Here is a 12,495-nt window from a genome sequence, read left to right on the forward strand (position 1 = left end):
TGTTCGTCCTCGCCGCGCCGAGCCGCCGAGCCCCCCACCGGCCCACCGTGAACAGAGCATCTCGTACGCATTTGGAGACTGGTTGGACCGACTGAGACCCTACCTAGCAATGCATACTCTGCTACCTTTTCATGCTTTTTTTCTTTTCTGATTTCCACTTTTCTCTTTGTGCCGTGTTGTAAGAAAAAAAATACTCGGCCTAGTCTACAAGAAAAAAAATCTGTAAACAAATATTTATAACGCTGATTTGATATGCTAAGAAGATGCATTGTATGATAAATCTGATGGCATTTATTCAGTACGGTAGAAAGAGGCAAATCAGTCACAAAAAATAAAAACAAAAACAAAAAAAATATCTGAATGAATAAACAAATCAGTCACAAAAATAAAAAAATCTGGACAGATAAATCAACGATATAAACAAAAAATTTAAAAAACAAAAAATAAATCAGTGTTAAAGATAAAAGTATTGAACACTCAACTATAAGCTCGAACCCACAACCACAAGTTCAAGAGTCTGGCTCTCTATCAATTGAGCTAGACAACCTTTACGGTTACACATGAGAGCTTGGCGCCATAAATCTTAGCGTCGAGCTCGGTACCACGTCAATGACGCAGCACGTACCTCGGCGCCATAGCTTATGGCGCCAAGCTGTGTTACCTCGGCGTCATAAGGTTATGACTGGTCTAAACGTGTTTTTTCCCGAGAAAGGATCAAAATGCAAAAAATTCGGAGGACATTACAGTTTTATACCTATTTGTTTTGTTGAGCACCGTTACAATTTCATACCTACTGTTTTGTTGACTCTTTCTCGTGTCCCTCTTTCTCGTATACTTGGAACCATCTTTCTCGTATACTTGGACCCGTTTGACCACGTGTCTCTTTCCCGAGTACTAGGACCCGTTCCCGAGTACATGGAACTACCAACAGGGGACTAAGGCCTAAAGTGGGAGATGAGGGTTCAACAGACTCTTTCTCGTGTCCCTCTTTCTCGTATACTTGGAACCCTCTTTCTCGTATACTTGGACCCGTTTGACCACGTGTCTCTTTCCCGAGTACTAGGACCCGTTCCCGAGTACATGGACCTACCAACAGGGAACTAAGGCCTAAAGTGGGAGATGAGGGTTCAACAGACTCTTTCCCGTGTCCCTCTTTCTCGTATACTTGGAACCCTCTTTCTCGTATACTTGAACCCGTTTGACCACGTGTCTCTTTCCCGAGTACTAGGACCCGTTCCCGAGTACATGGACCTACCAACAAGGGACTAAGGCCTAAAGTGGGAGATGAGGGTTCAACAGACTCTTTCCCGTGTCCCTCTTCCTCGTATACTTGTGTCCCTCTTCCTCGTATACTTGGAACCTCCCCTCTTTCTCGTATATTTGGACCCGTTTGACCACGTGTCTCTTTTCCGAGTACTAGGACTCGTTCATACTTGGACCCGTTTGACCACGTGTCTCTTTCCCGAGTACTAAGACCCGTTCCCGAGTACATGGACCTACCAACAGGGGACTAAGGCCTAAAGTGGGAGATGAGGGTTCAACAGAGGCGAGAGAGGATCTCATCCTGTTTTCTTGCTTGTACCTTTGCTCTGTGAGTACTATCGTTTCTTTTAAAAAATGATAAGTCGATAGCTAAAATGTTGATGAAACCTTTGCTTCCTTTCCCCAAGTCACCTGCTAGCAAAACAATTTCTCATAAGCAGTTTTCTTGCTTCTTGAGGTCGAAGTTGTCTTCTGGTTCTTTTTTTCTTGCATAAGATTCTTAAAATTATCGCAAGATTAACTCTTTAGTTTCCTTTTCTTTTGACACCTATAATCGACGACGACGAGTGGTAGATTAATCAAAGCCAATAGCTAAAATCGGGGTTGACGCAGCCACGCAGGTGCTCTTTTTAGACTGCAGCTGCAAACAGAGAAGCAACAGCAGGCACGCAACACAAGCTCTTTTTCTTCTTCTTCAAAATACGCCTCTGGATACAAGAACGATCTTTATGCTCCTTACGGACGTGTCACAACAAGAAGACCGGCAGCTCACGGGAAGGGCGCGTGTCGCTTCATCTCGGCCGGGACGACGTCTACCGCGAACCCCTTGCCGTGCAGCCGCCAGTAGTCGGCGTTCGGGTTGATCCACTCCGGCTCGTCCATCTCCACCCTCGCCGCCTTGAGCCCCCCTGCCGAGCTGTCGATCCCGTACCTCTCGTCACGGCCGCGCACCAGCTCGCCGCGCACGCGGCCGGGCTCGGCGGCCTGCGGCGACACCATGAGCGCCGGCGCGCCGAGGGGCAGCGCGTCGCCGCGGTCCGCCTGCCAGGTGCACCAGAACTTGCCGTACGTCCTTGCGAGGCTCGCCATCTCCGAGCTCTGCAGCGCCTCCGGCACGCCGACGTCGGTCCACAGCCCGGCCTTCACCTCGTACGCGTGCGAGTGCCACAGCCTCTGCTCGTCCGGGGCCAGGCCCTCGAAGATGGTGTCGGAGACGATGTACTCCACGCCTGCGTACGTGAGGGGACGGAACGCAGTCACGCAGCTGTAATAATCCTGTAATAACGGGCGCGCGGCGGCGGCGGCGGCGCGTACCGATGAGGCGGGCCGAGGGCTTGTCGGAGTCGTAGACGGCGCACTGGAGGACGTCCTGGTTGAGCCGGGCGACGAAGTGGTGGACCTCCACCTGGCGGTGCAAGTCGTGGGCGTACAGCGCGAAGCTGCACGCGTGCTGCTTCATCTGCCGCACCGGCTTCAGCGCCTGCGCCAGCTGCGCGCCCATGTCGAGGACACGCGAGGACACCGCCGTTGGCCTGCCCGGCGGCGAGGGCTCGGCGGGGCCCGACGACGCGGGTGTGGCAGCTGGGTTTTGATCGCTAGAGGACATTTCTTCGTCGCCCCAGCTGACTTCAGATGGCGCGAGAAACTGCGTGACGGGCTCTGCGGGAATGAACGTGGCTTTATATTGTCGGGCTCGCGGCTCATGAGCCAGCCAGCCGTCCAACACGTGCCGCCTAGATGAAGAACGTGGCATCTCGCATGCAACTAAACCTCACAGATGTCAGATGGCCAAGCAAAAGTAGGTGATTGCCACCAGCCCACACAGGTCACAGGAAACGACGCGAGAATTATGCCCGATTTTTTTTTCAGTTCTATTTTCGAGAAATATTTACGTTTAAACCATAAAACACTTAAATGCAATTTTAGCCCTAAAGATCGGCGCCATGAGCTGTGACGCGGAGCTAACATGGCTCGACTTCGAGCTTGCTGACGCGTCGGCTACCGTGGCACCTAGCTTGGCGCCACAGATCTTGGCGCCGAGCTAGGACTTAAACATCACCTCTGCTTTGTCATCGTAACTCTCCCAACTGCATTTTCTCGTCTCCTACAAAAAAAAAGTAAGTATGGATGTAACATTACAGCTGGTGCAAACAATAAATAAATATCTACCTCATCGTAATCTACCATATATTTACAAAAATAGCCAACACCAAGCTCGGAATGAACTAATCCATACTTAGCTTCAATACCACATTTGCAGAGTACTGGATCAAACTTCAACTCTTCCGCCGACTCATTTTTTTATTTTCCTTTGCCTCTCCTCTGGTCAATGGGACAAAGGACCATACAACCACTCTCTGAAATGACACTTACGTCACCCGTATGGCTGCAGTAGAATAAATTAGTATTTTTTTGCAAAAAAAACAAGTTTATACATTTAGCGCATCGATGGGCTCACATAATCAATGTTCGGACACACGAAGTGCTTCGTCTCCACAATCGCATCGAGGCGGCGAGTCCATTCTTCTTTCTGTTGCTACCTCCTTCTCCGCATCCGTCATTGGTGGAGGATTCGGGAGAGGAGGTACCCAACGCTTAAAACGCTCATGACTAGTCCTTTCACACAATCAATTAGCGAAAAAGATATCGATGGTCAAATTTATCAGGACCGTCAATCCACTGGAAAAAGAAACACCTCAGGTGCTCCTAAAACAATGGAATGAAGCATTATTACACATCTAGTAAACAATATTAAGTCACAAGTCATAAGTTACGTACATTAAAACCGCCACAAAGGTAGAAGCAGCGAGCAGTCATGTCTGGATGTTTGGATTGACATACCCAAGTCAGTCTGCCACAGGAAGTTCAGGAGAAACAGGAGCATCCTTACTAGATACGTCCGGATATAACTCTCGAGGACGACCTCTCTTCTGCCACAACGCCTCCCTGTACATGTCATTCATCTAAGAAACGATTATAATTAACACTTGTACCTAATAGACTTTATAATCAGATTACACGAACTATCAAATCAAATGTAGTCATCATATTAACTATACTATATATTCTAGTAACAACATTGGAAACTAATAATCGAAAAATTACAACCCAATATACAAAACGAATTAGTGAGACATCATACATTGGTCTACGAAGTATTGCAACTCGAAACTTTGAATATAGCAACTTTTAACGAAGTTTTGAATTGAGGGGAGATGAGGTCTTCTCGGCCAGCAGCGCGACCGTTTTATAGGCCTCCGTAGCTCGGCGCCAAGATCTGTGGCGCCGAGCTACGAGGCCGTGTCGGAACCGCGTCGACGTCACGTCAGCCCTAGCCGCTGGGAGCCGTTAGCGCCACGTCAGAGCTCGGCGCCATAGGCTATGGCGTCGAGTATCGGGTCTAAAATTACATTTAAGTATTCTAGAGGTCTAAACGCAAATATTTTCCTAAAATAGGGCTAAAAAGCAAAAAATTCAAGAAGTATGCATCGATATAGCCATATCTTGCGTGTCTATATAACCATGTCGATGCCAGCCTAGTGCCAACAATCTCATACCTAAGCCCTCCTTTCTGTTTGGTTTTCTTTGGTCCTTATGATACATTGACTCTACATCACCACCATAATCTTCATATCTAAATAAAAATGCCAAATATTTTAAAGAAAAAGAGTACATATATATTTTATCTAAAATCTGTCCAGATTATATAATATAACTTATTTTGGACTGACAATAATTTAAAACAAGTTAATTTATATAACATAGGCAGATTATAATCTTAAATAAATAACCCTCAAACAAATTAGGGAATAAGAGAAAGTACCTTGCTACTTTTATTCAACTTTAACTATACTCACCGCTAATGGAGAAGTTATAACAGTGTGTTTTATTATTTCTAGCAATATGTTAACTATTATTTTACTCACTACATCAATAATTAAAATGTGATGTATAAAAGAAATAATGAGAAGGTAGAGCGATGACTTTTGTCATTTCTAATAATATATGTATTAAATATGATTGTATAAACTATATAAATTACTCTATTGTCCTAAATTAAAATTTATTTTACATAATTAATAGATTTATATAATATTTGATGGATGTGTTTTATATATGTATCTATACTCATCATTATCCATTTAAATATGGACATAAAAAAACTAAAACGAATACTATTGTTTTAGAAAAGAGAGAGTATGAAGTATGATGTATAAAAAATGAGTATATAAACAGCTAGAAACTAGGGAAAAACAAATAAAACTAACGGATCATGAAATCTAAAAATTGATTTACTCTAGATAAATTCTGAGTAAAAATATCGTTTATAAAACGAAAACGGAGAAAGCAAAACAAACTTACTCACACGTTTGTGTTTGCGACCAGCAGTGCTGCGGCACGGCACGACACGAAAACGGAAAACACGTAGGGGCAGGTCCAAATTGAAGCAAAGGTATTCAATTGAATACCCATTATTTTTAGCAAAAAAAAATTATACTATGTATATACACACAAATATTATAAAAACATAAAATAATATTGTTTATAGCTATTTAAACAAAACTTTGCTTTTCATCAACCTTTTTATTTCCATACCGTGTCGCCCATCAATCTGTTAGCAAGCTCTGCATTGACGTCCGAGAGTAGGAGGATACGGTGCGACTGTCCACGCTCGCAACGACAGCTTTGCACAACCCTAATCGGCTACCTAGTATGTTGTGTTGAACAATATCATCTTATGACTCATTCTTTGTTGCTTAAATTATGATCTAGTTTACTAGTTATGTAATGTGTATGCTCATTAATGTGTTATATATTTTATATGCAATGAAACTACTTCTATGTGATAATATAATTAATTGTATATATCTAAAGGCTACTAGGTTAGAATTTAGTCTGTAAAAAAGTTGTACTTTACTAAAATTTTGAATACCCAGCTTCCGAATTCTGGACCCGCTAGACGTGATTGTTTATTCTAACGGAATCAAAGATACTACAAGTTGTAAGATATTTTTCCGATTATTTGATTTTAATAGCACACGAACACATCGAGTCAAACTCGAATGCATGGCAAAGACCGCATAGAAAGTACACTATCTATCCAAAATTAGTATTAGTTATAACTCTTATTTTATATCTATATTCAAATAAATAATAATAAATTTAGATAACACATATTAATTATATATACAAAACACATACATTAATTATTAATTATTGTATAAATTTATTAAAGACTTGTTTAATTGTGTCTGGATTGAAGAGGTTAAAGAAGATTAAATCCTCATATATTCAATTTTGATTATGAAGGAATTTAATTTCATCCAATCTCTTCGATCCAAACACAACCAAAAGACCTAAGAGTCTAAAACGAATTTAGATTTAAGATACATGGAGCTTTTTACGGCCTCATAAAGTTTTTCTAAGACCATCTCCAATAGTAGGACCTAAAATAGGAGACGCATATAGCCGTTTGAGTCCAAGATCTAAAAATCCATATATGATTACTCCAACAGTCAAATCAATCCAGCGAGCATATCATGAGGACAGTTGGATTCGCGCGTGTACAGTTCCGCCGCCACCACCATTTAGTTCCAAACACAATTCATCGGAGGACGGTTCCACGATCGCATCTCTACATCGACATCCCGACATCATCAAGCAAGCATGCCAGCAGATCATCTCCCGACTCCCGACGACGACAATAACACCGACCGGTATCAGCATCACCCCCGCACCAGGAGGGGGTAGCAGCCAAGCAGCAACGTCCCCAACACGCCCGTGTCTTCCCCATGCCGAGTAGGTCGCCCCTGCCTCATTGTCCTTCATGATGAGGCAGGCGGTGAAGAGCCTGCTGCTGTTGGGGAGCTTCAAGTCGTGTGCCGTGAAGAGCTACGAGTCCTCCATCTCGAAGTTGTTCGGCGCCACTAAGGTGGTGGCCAGGACACCGTCGCTACCATTGGACGATGCTATGTCCTCGTCATCACAACCTGTTAGCAATACTCACCGATCACTAACAGAACAGTAGGAGTGGAGGAAGATACATGAGAAGAGGAAGGGAAGATCACGGGAAAGATGGAGTATGTTATTCAGGGAGAAAATAGTTATTCATGTTTTCGATAATCCCTGCCCCTTCCATGAGGTAGTGCATAAGTATTGCTTGCTTACAAGCTCACAAACCAGGCCCAACTATTCTCGCGCATGGAGGTGCCCAACGGGTCACTTTATTCAATCCGGCCCATACACACGAGCGCTCGAATGATGCACACGTGGCGGACGTGACCTACCAACAGAAACATCAACCACCACACCATCTTCCATATCATCAGTATTGATATTCCCCCTTCTTAAGATTTGGCTTGCCCTCAAGCCAAAGCATCAGGAACTTGAGGTTGAAGACCACTATGCCAGGATCCCATGGAGTTAGCAAGCCGATGACCCCCATCAAATATTTACCACAACCGATCATATGTGTCACTCCAATTGAGGTAAGCATAAGATGAAGCTCATGAGAAATATAACCAGTGACCACTTCTAGCATTTCTGGTAGTAAATGGCTTTCTGTGTTGGTGGCTAAATCCTGTGACCAAGACTTGCACAACATAATATTAGGAAATGAAAATTGTGCACCACAAAATCCCTCAACTGATGATGAATACTTGAGCTTTTTGAAAAATGATAGGCTGCCCATCTTATCGCCCATTTCATCTATGTACCATCTAGTTGGTCCATCATCTGGGAGCAGAGCTAGCATGAATGGCCCTCTCGCACCTTGTTCAGGCGTCAGGACCCCCCAGATTCCAGTTGATGTTCGTCTTGACAAAGCCAGGTCGCACATAGTTGATGCGCATCTCCGGATACCTCCTTGCCATGATCCTGGTGTATAGATTGATGACCATTTTCGATACGCTGTAGGCCGGTAGCATCACGGGCCACCCAACCTCTTCCAGCCACCCGCTCCTTAGGTCCTCCAAGAATGTGTTGAGTAATGCTTCTATCCGGTCCTCGTCCCAGATGTCAATGTTGCTAAAAATCGTTTCGCAGCTTCTCATTTGGCATTCTCTTTAGCTCCGACGCAAGTGAGGAGGCATTGACAATCCTTGCTCCTCTTGATGTAGATAGCTTCAGAAGTGGAAGAAGAGCTTCTGTTACCCGTTTGCATCCATAGTAATTGGTATTCAGGCAGTTGAATGCCTCATCATTGGTATTCTGGAATACTTATTTGAGAAGATTAGCTGCACTGTCGGATGACCCAGTAAGCTTGGTCATGGCTGCATTCCACTCGGTGCACCTCCCAAATTGGCCAGCACCAAATCTTATTGGAGGAATTAGTGGGTTCTAGTTGTAGATGATTGCCTGGTAATCTCCCTCAACCCGAGCAAAATTGTCCATGAGTAACTTGTGAACGGTCATATCCTGGGCTACAAAGCACACCCCAACAACATGGTCATGAAGATCGCGACTGGCACAAGCATTCACAGCCAAGATAACAGGGTCACCATTTGAGAGCACATAGAGGGGGGGGTGAATAGGTGATCCTGTAAAAACTTGAAACTTAATCCCACAAAACTTGATTAGGCGTTAGCACAATAAAGCCAAGTGGCTAGAGAGGAGTTCTTGCAAAACACAATAACCACAAGGAGATCAACACAGAGATGGCACAGTGGTTTATCCCGTGGTTCGGCCAAGTCCAACACTTGCCTACTCCACGTTGTGGCGTCCCAACGGACGAGGGTTGCACTCAACCCCTTTCAAGCGGTCCAAAGACCCACTTGAATACCACGATGTTTTGCTTTCACTTTACTATATCCCGCTTGCGAGGAATCTCCACAACTTGGAGCCTCTCACCCTTACAATTTGATGTTCACAAAGAAGCACAAAAGTAAGGATGGGATGAGCAACGCACACAAGACACAAAATCAGAGCACAACACACACAAGTCACAACTCGAGCTCACAACACAACCCAAAGAGTTTTCTACTCAAATGGAGCTCTAGTTGCTATCACAAAGAATCAAATGCGCGGAATTGGAGTCTTGGTGCTTAGGAATGCTTAGAGAATGCTTGATGTACTCCTCCATGCGCCTAGGGGTCCCTTTTATAGCCCCAAGGAAGCTAGGAGCCGTTGAGAGCATTCCAGGAGGCAATTCTTGCCTTCTGTCGACTGGTGCACCGGACAGTCCGGTGCACCACCGGACACTGTCCGGTGCGGATTTCTTTCCTATTCTGGCGCAGCCGACCGTTGGAGATTCAGAGCCGTTGGCGCACCGGACACTGTCCGGTGCTCACCGGACAGTCCGGTGCCCCATTCTGACCGTTGGCTTTGCCACGCGTCGCGCGCGGATTACGTGGCCGACCGACTGTTGGCTCACCGGACAGTCCGGTGCACCACCGGACAGTCCGGTGATTTATAGTCGTACGCTGCCGACGAAACCCGAGAGCAGCCAGTTCGCCAGAGCCAGCCTGGCGCACCGGACACTGTCCGGTGCACCACCGGACAGTCCGGTGCACCCAAACTGCACAGAGTCTTGGCTGCCCAGCCAAGTCTTTTCCAAATTGGTCTTTTCCTGTTTCTAGCACTTAGACACAATACATTAGACTTCAAAACAATGTACTAAGTCTTAGAAACATACTTTTACTCTTGATTTGCACTTTGTCCATTATTTGACATAGATTAACACATGACCACTTGTGTTGGCACTCAATCACCAAAATACTTAGAAATGGCCCAAGGGCACATTTCCCTTTCAATCTCCCCCTTTTTGGTGATTTATGCCAACACAACAAAAAAGCAACTAAAAGAAGTGCAACATCAATGCAAATGAGAACACAATTTTGTTTTGATTCAAATTTGGCATATTTGGATCATTCTTTGCCACCACTTGGTTTGTTTTTTTGCAAATCAACCTCAATTTCCTATCTCTAAGTCAAACACCCTTGTTGAGACATAAAGAGAGTTGTTCCAGGAGAAATTGATCAAAGATTTCAAAAACTCCCCCTTTTCCCATAATCAACCATTCTCCCCATAAGAGGTCAATCTTTTGACAAAAGAGACAATAAGAGATTTTTGACAAACCAAAAGCTCGATTTTTGACAAACCAAAAGCTCTATTCTACTATTTTCAAAATTCTCAAGTGGTAGCTGATCCATTTGTTGCTTTGGCCTTATTTTCTCCCCCTTTGGCATCAAGCACCAAAACGGGATCAATCTTGGCCCAGAACCCCATTGCCTCACCAAAATCTTCAATTAAGGGTAAAAAGGCAATAAGAGCATGGAGATGAACTTGGAATAAGTTACCCTCTCATCGGAGTGCAATGGAAGTCTTGCATGGTCCAAGTCCACCTTTTCCCTTTCAAACCTCCTTTGAGACTAAATTAAGAAAACTCAAGCACATGGTTAGTCTCAAAGGGTCAAGTTGTAGCACATCTCCCCCTTAATATGTGCATCATTCACACATGGACTTTTGAGGTCCGGAGAGTGTTTGTACAACTTGAACACCATAAATAAACAACAATATGCAAAGAGGAACATGATCAGAGGCATAAACACATGTATGCTATAAATCAATCCAAGTTCCGCGAATCTAAGACATTTAGCTCACTACGCAGCCTGCAAAAGGTCGACTCATCTAGAGGCTTGGTAAAGATATCGGCTAGCTGGTTCTCGGTGCTCACATAAAACACTTCAATATCCCCCTTTTGCTTGTGGTCTCTTAAAAAGTGATGCCGGATGTCTATGTGCTTTGTGCGGCTGTGTTCAACAGGATTATCCGCCATGCGGATAGCACTCTCATTATCACATAGGAGTGGGACTTTGCTCAGATTGTAGCCAAAGTCCCGCAGGGTTTGCCTCATCCAAAGTAGTTGCGCGCAACACTGTCCTGCGGCAACATACTCAGCCTCAGCGGTGGATAGGGCAACAGAAGTTTGTTTCTTCGAACTCCACGACACCAGGGACCTTCCTAAGAATTGGCACGTCCCCGATGTACTCTTCCTATCGACCTTACATCCAGCATAGTCGAAGTCTGAATATCCAATTAAGTCAAAGGTAGACTCCTTTGGATACCAGATCCCGAAGCAACGCGTAGCGACTAAATATCTAAGGATTCGCTTAACGGCCACAAGGTGACACTCCCTTGGGTCGGATTGAAATCTAGCACACATGCATACGCTAAGCATAATATCCGGTCTACTAGCACATAAATAAAGTAAAGACCCTATCATAGACCAGTATGCCTTTTGATCAACAGAATTACCTCCTTTTGTTGAGGTTGACATGTCCGTCGGTTCCCATTGGTGTCTTCGCGGGCTTGGCGTCCTTCATTCCAAACCACTTTAGCAAGTCTTGTGTGTACTTCGTTTGGGAGATGAAGGTGTCTCCTTGAGTTGCTTCACTTGGAACCCAAGGAAGTAGTTCAACTCGCCCATCATTGACATCTCGAATTTTTGAGTCATTACCCTGCTAAACTCTTCACAAGACTTTTGGTTAGTAGAACCAAATATTATGTCATCGACATAAATTTGGCACACAAATAAGTCACCGTCACAAGTCTTAGTGAATAAAGTTGGATCGGCTTTCCCAACCTTGAAAGCATAAGCAATTAAAAAGTCTCTAAGACATTAATACCATGCTCTTGGGGCTTGCTTAAGTCTATAGAGCGCCTTAGAGAGCTTACACACGTGGTCGGGGTACCGTTCATCCTCAAAGCCAGGGGGTTGCTCCACGTACACCTCCTCCTTGATTGGCCCGTTGAGGAAAGCGCTCTTCACATCCATTTGGAACAGCCTGAAAGAATGGTGAGTGACATATGCTAGCAAAATACGAATGGACTCTAGCCTAGCCACAGGAGCAAAAGTCTCCTCAAAGTCCAAACCTGCGACTTGGGCATAACCTTTTGCCACAAGTCGAGCCTTGTTCCTTGTCACCACTCCGTGCTCGTCTTGTTTGTTGCAGAACACCCACTTGGTTCCCACAACGTTTTGCTTAGGACGAGGCACCAGTGTCCAAACTTCATTTCTCTTGAAGTTATTGAGCTCTTCCTGCATGGCCAACACCCAGTCTGGATCTAGCAAGGCCTCTTCTACCCTGAAAGGCTCAATAGAGGAGACAAAAGAGTAATGCTCACAAAAATTAACTAATCTAGAGCGAGTAGTTACTCCCTTGCTAATGTCACCCAAAATCTGGTCGACGGGATGATTCCTTTGAATCGTCGCTCGAACTTGAGTTGGAGGGG

At 44.6% G+C, this 12,495-nt stretch overlaps 1 protein-coding gene and 1 pseudogene across 1 annotated transcript; both read right to left on the reverse strand.

Annotated features, from left to right (window-relative positions):
• Positions 1–1,932: 1,932 nt before the first annotated feature.
• On the reverse strand, positions 1,933–2,914 carry LOC100286341 (secreted protein). The gene is made up of 2 exons (NM_001159228.1): positions 2,578–2,914; positions 1,933–2,492 (listed from the first exon to the last, which is right to left on the reverse strand). Exons 1-2 carry the CDS (start codon positions 2,867–2,869, stop codon positions 2,032–2,034), a joined length of 753 nt encoding a protein of 250 aa, NP_001152700.1. The 5' UTR covers positions 2,870–2,914; the 3' UTR covers positions 1,933–2,031.
• Positions 2,915–7,588: 4,674 nt separating this feature from the next.
• LOC118473226 ((+)-neomenthol dehydrogenase-like) lies at positions 7,589–8,532 on the reverse strand (annotated as a pseudogene).
• Between the last annotated feature and the right edge of the window lie 3,963 nt (positions 8,533–12,495).

Source organism: Zea mays, chromosome 8 (genome assembly GCF_902167145.1).
Source record: "Zea mays cultivar B73 chromosome 8, Zm-B73-REFERENCE-NAM-5.0, whole genome shotgun sequence".
Lineage (NCBI taxonomy): Eukaryota > Viridiplantae > Streptophyta > Magnoliopsida > Poales > Poaceae > Zea > Zea mays.

Bases quoted from the DNA above. Each gene is read 5' to 3' on its own strand.
- LOC100286341 (NM_001159228.1), bottom strand. From the start codon at position 2,869: ATGTCCTCTAGCGATCAAAACCCAGCTGCCACACCCGCGTCGTCGGGC. The intron at 2,493-2,577 runs GTACGCGCCGCC...TCACGTACGCAG, and splicing joins GCCCTCGGCCCGCCTCATCG to GCGTGGAGTACATCGTCTCC.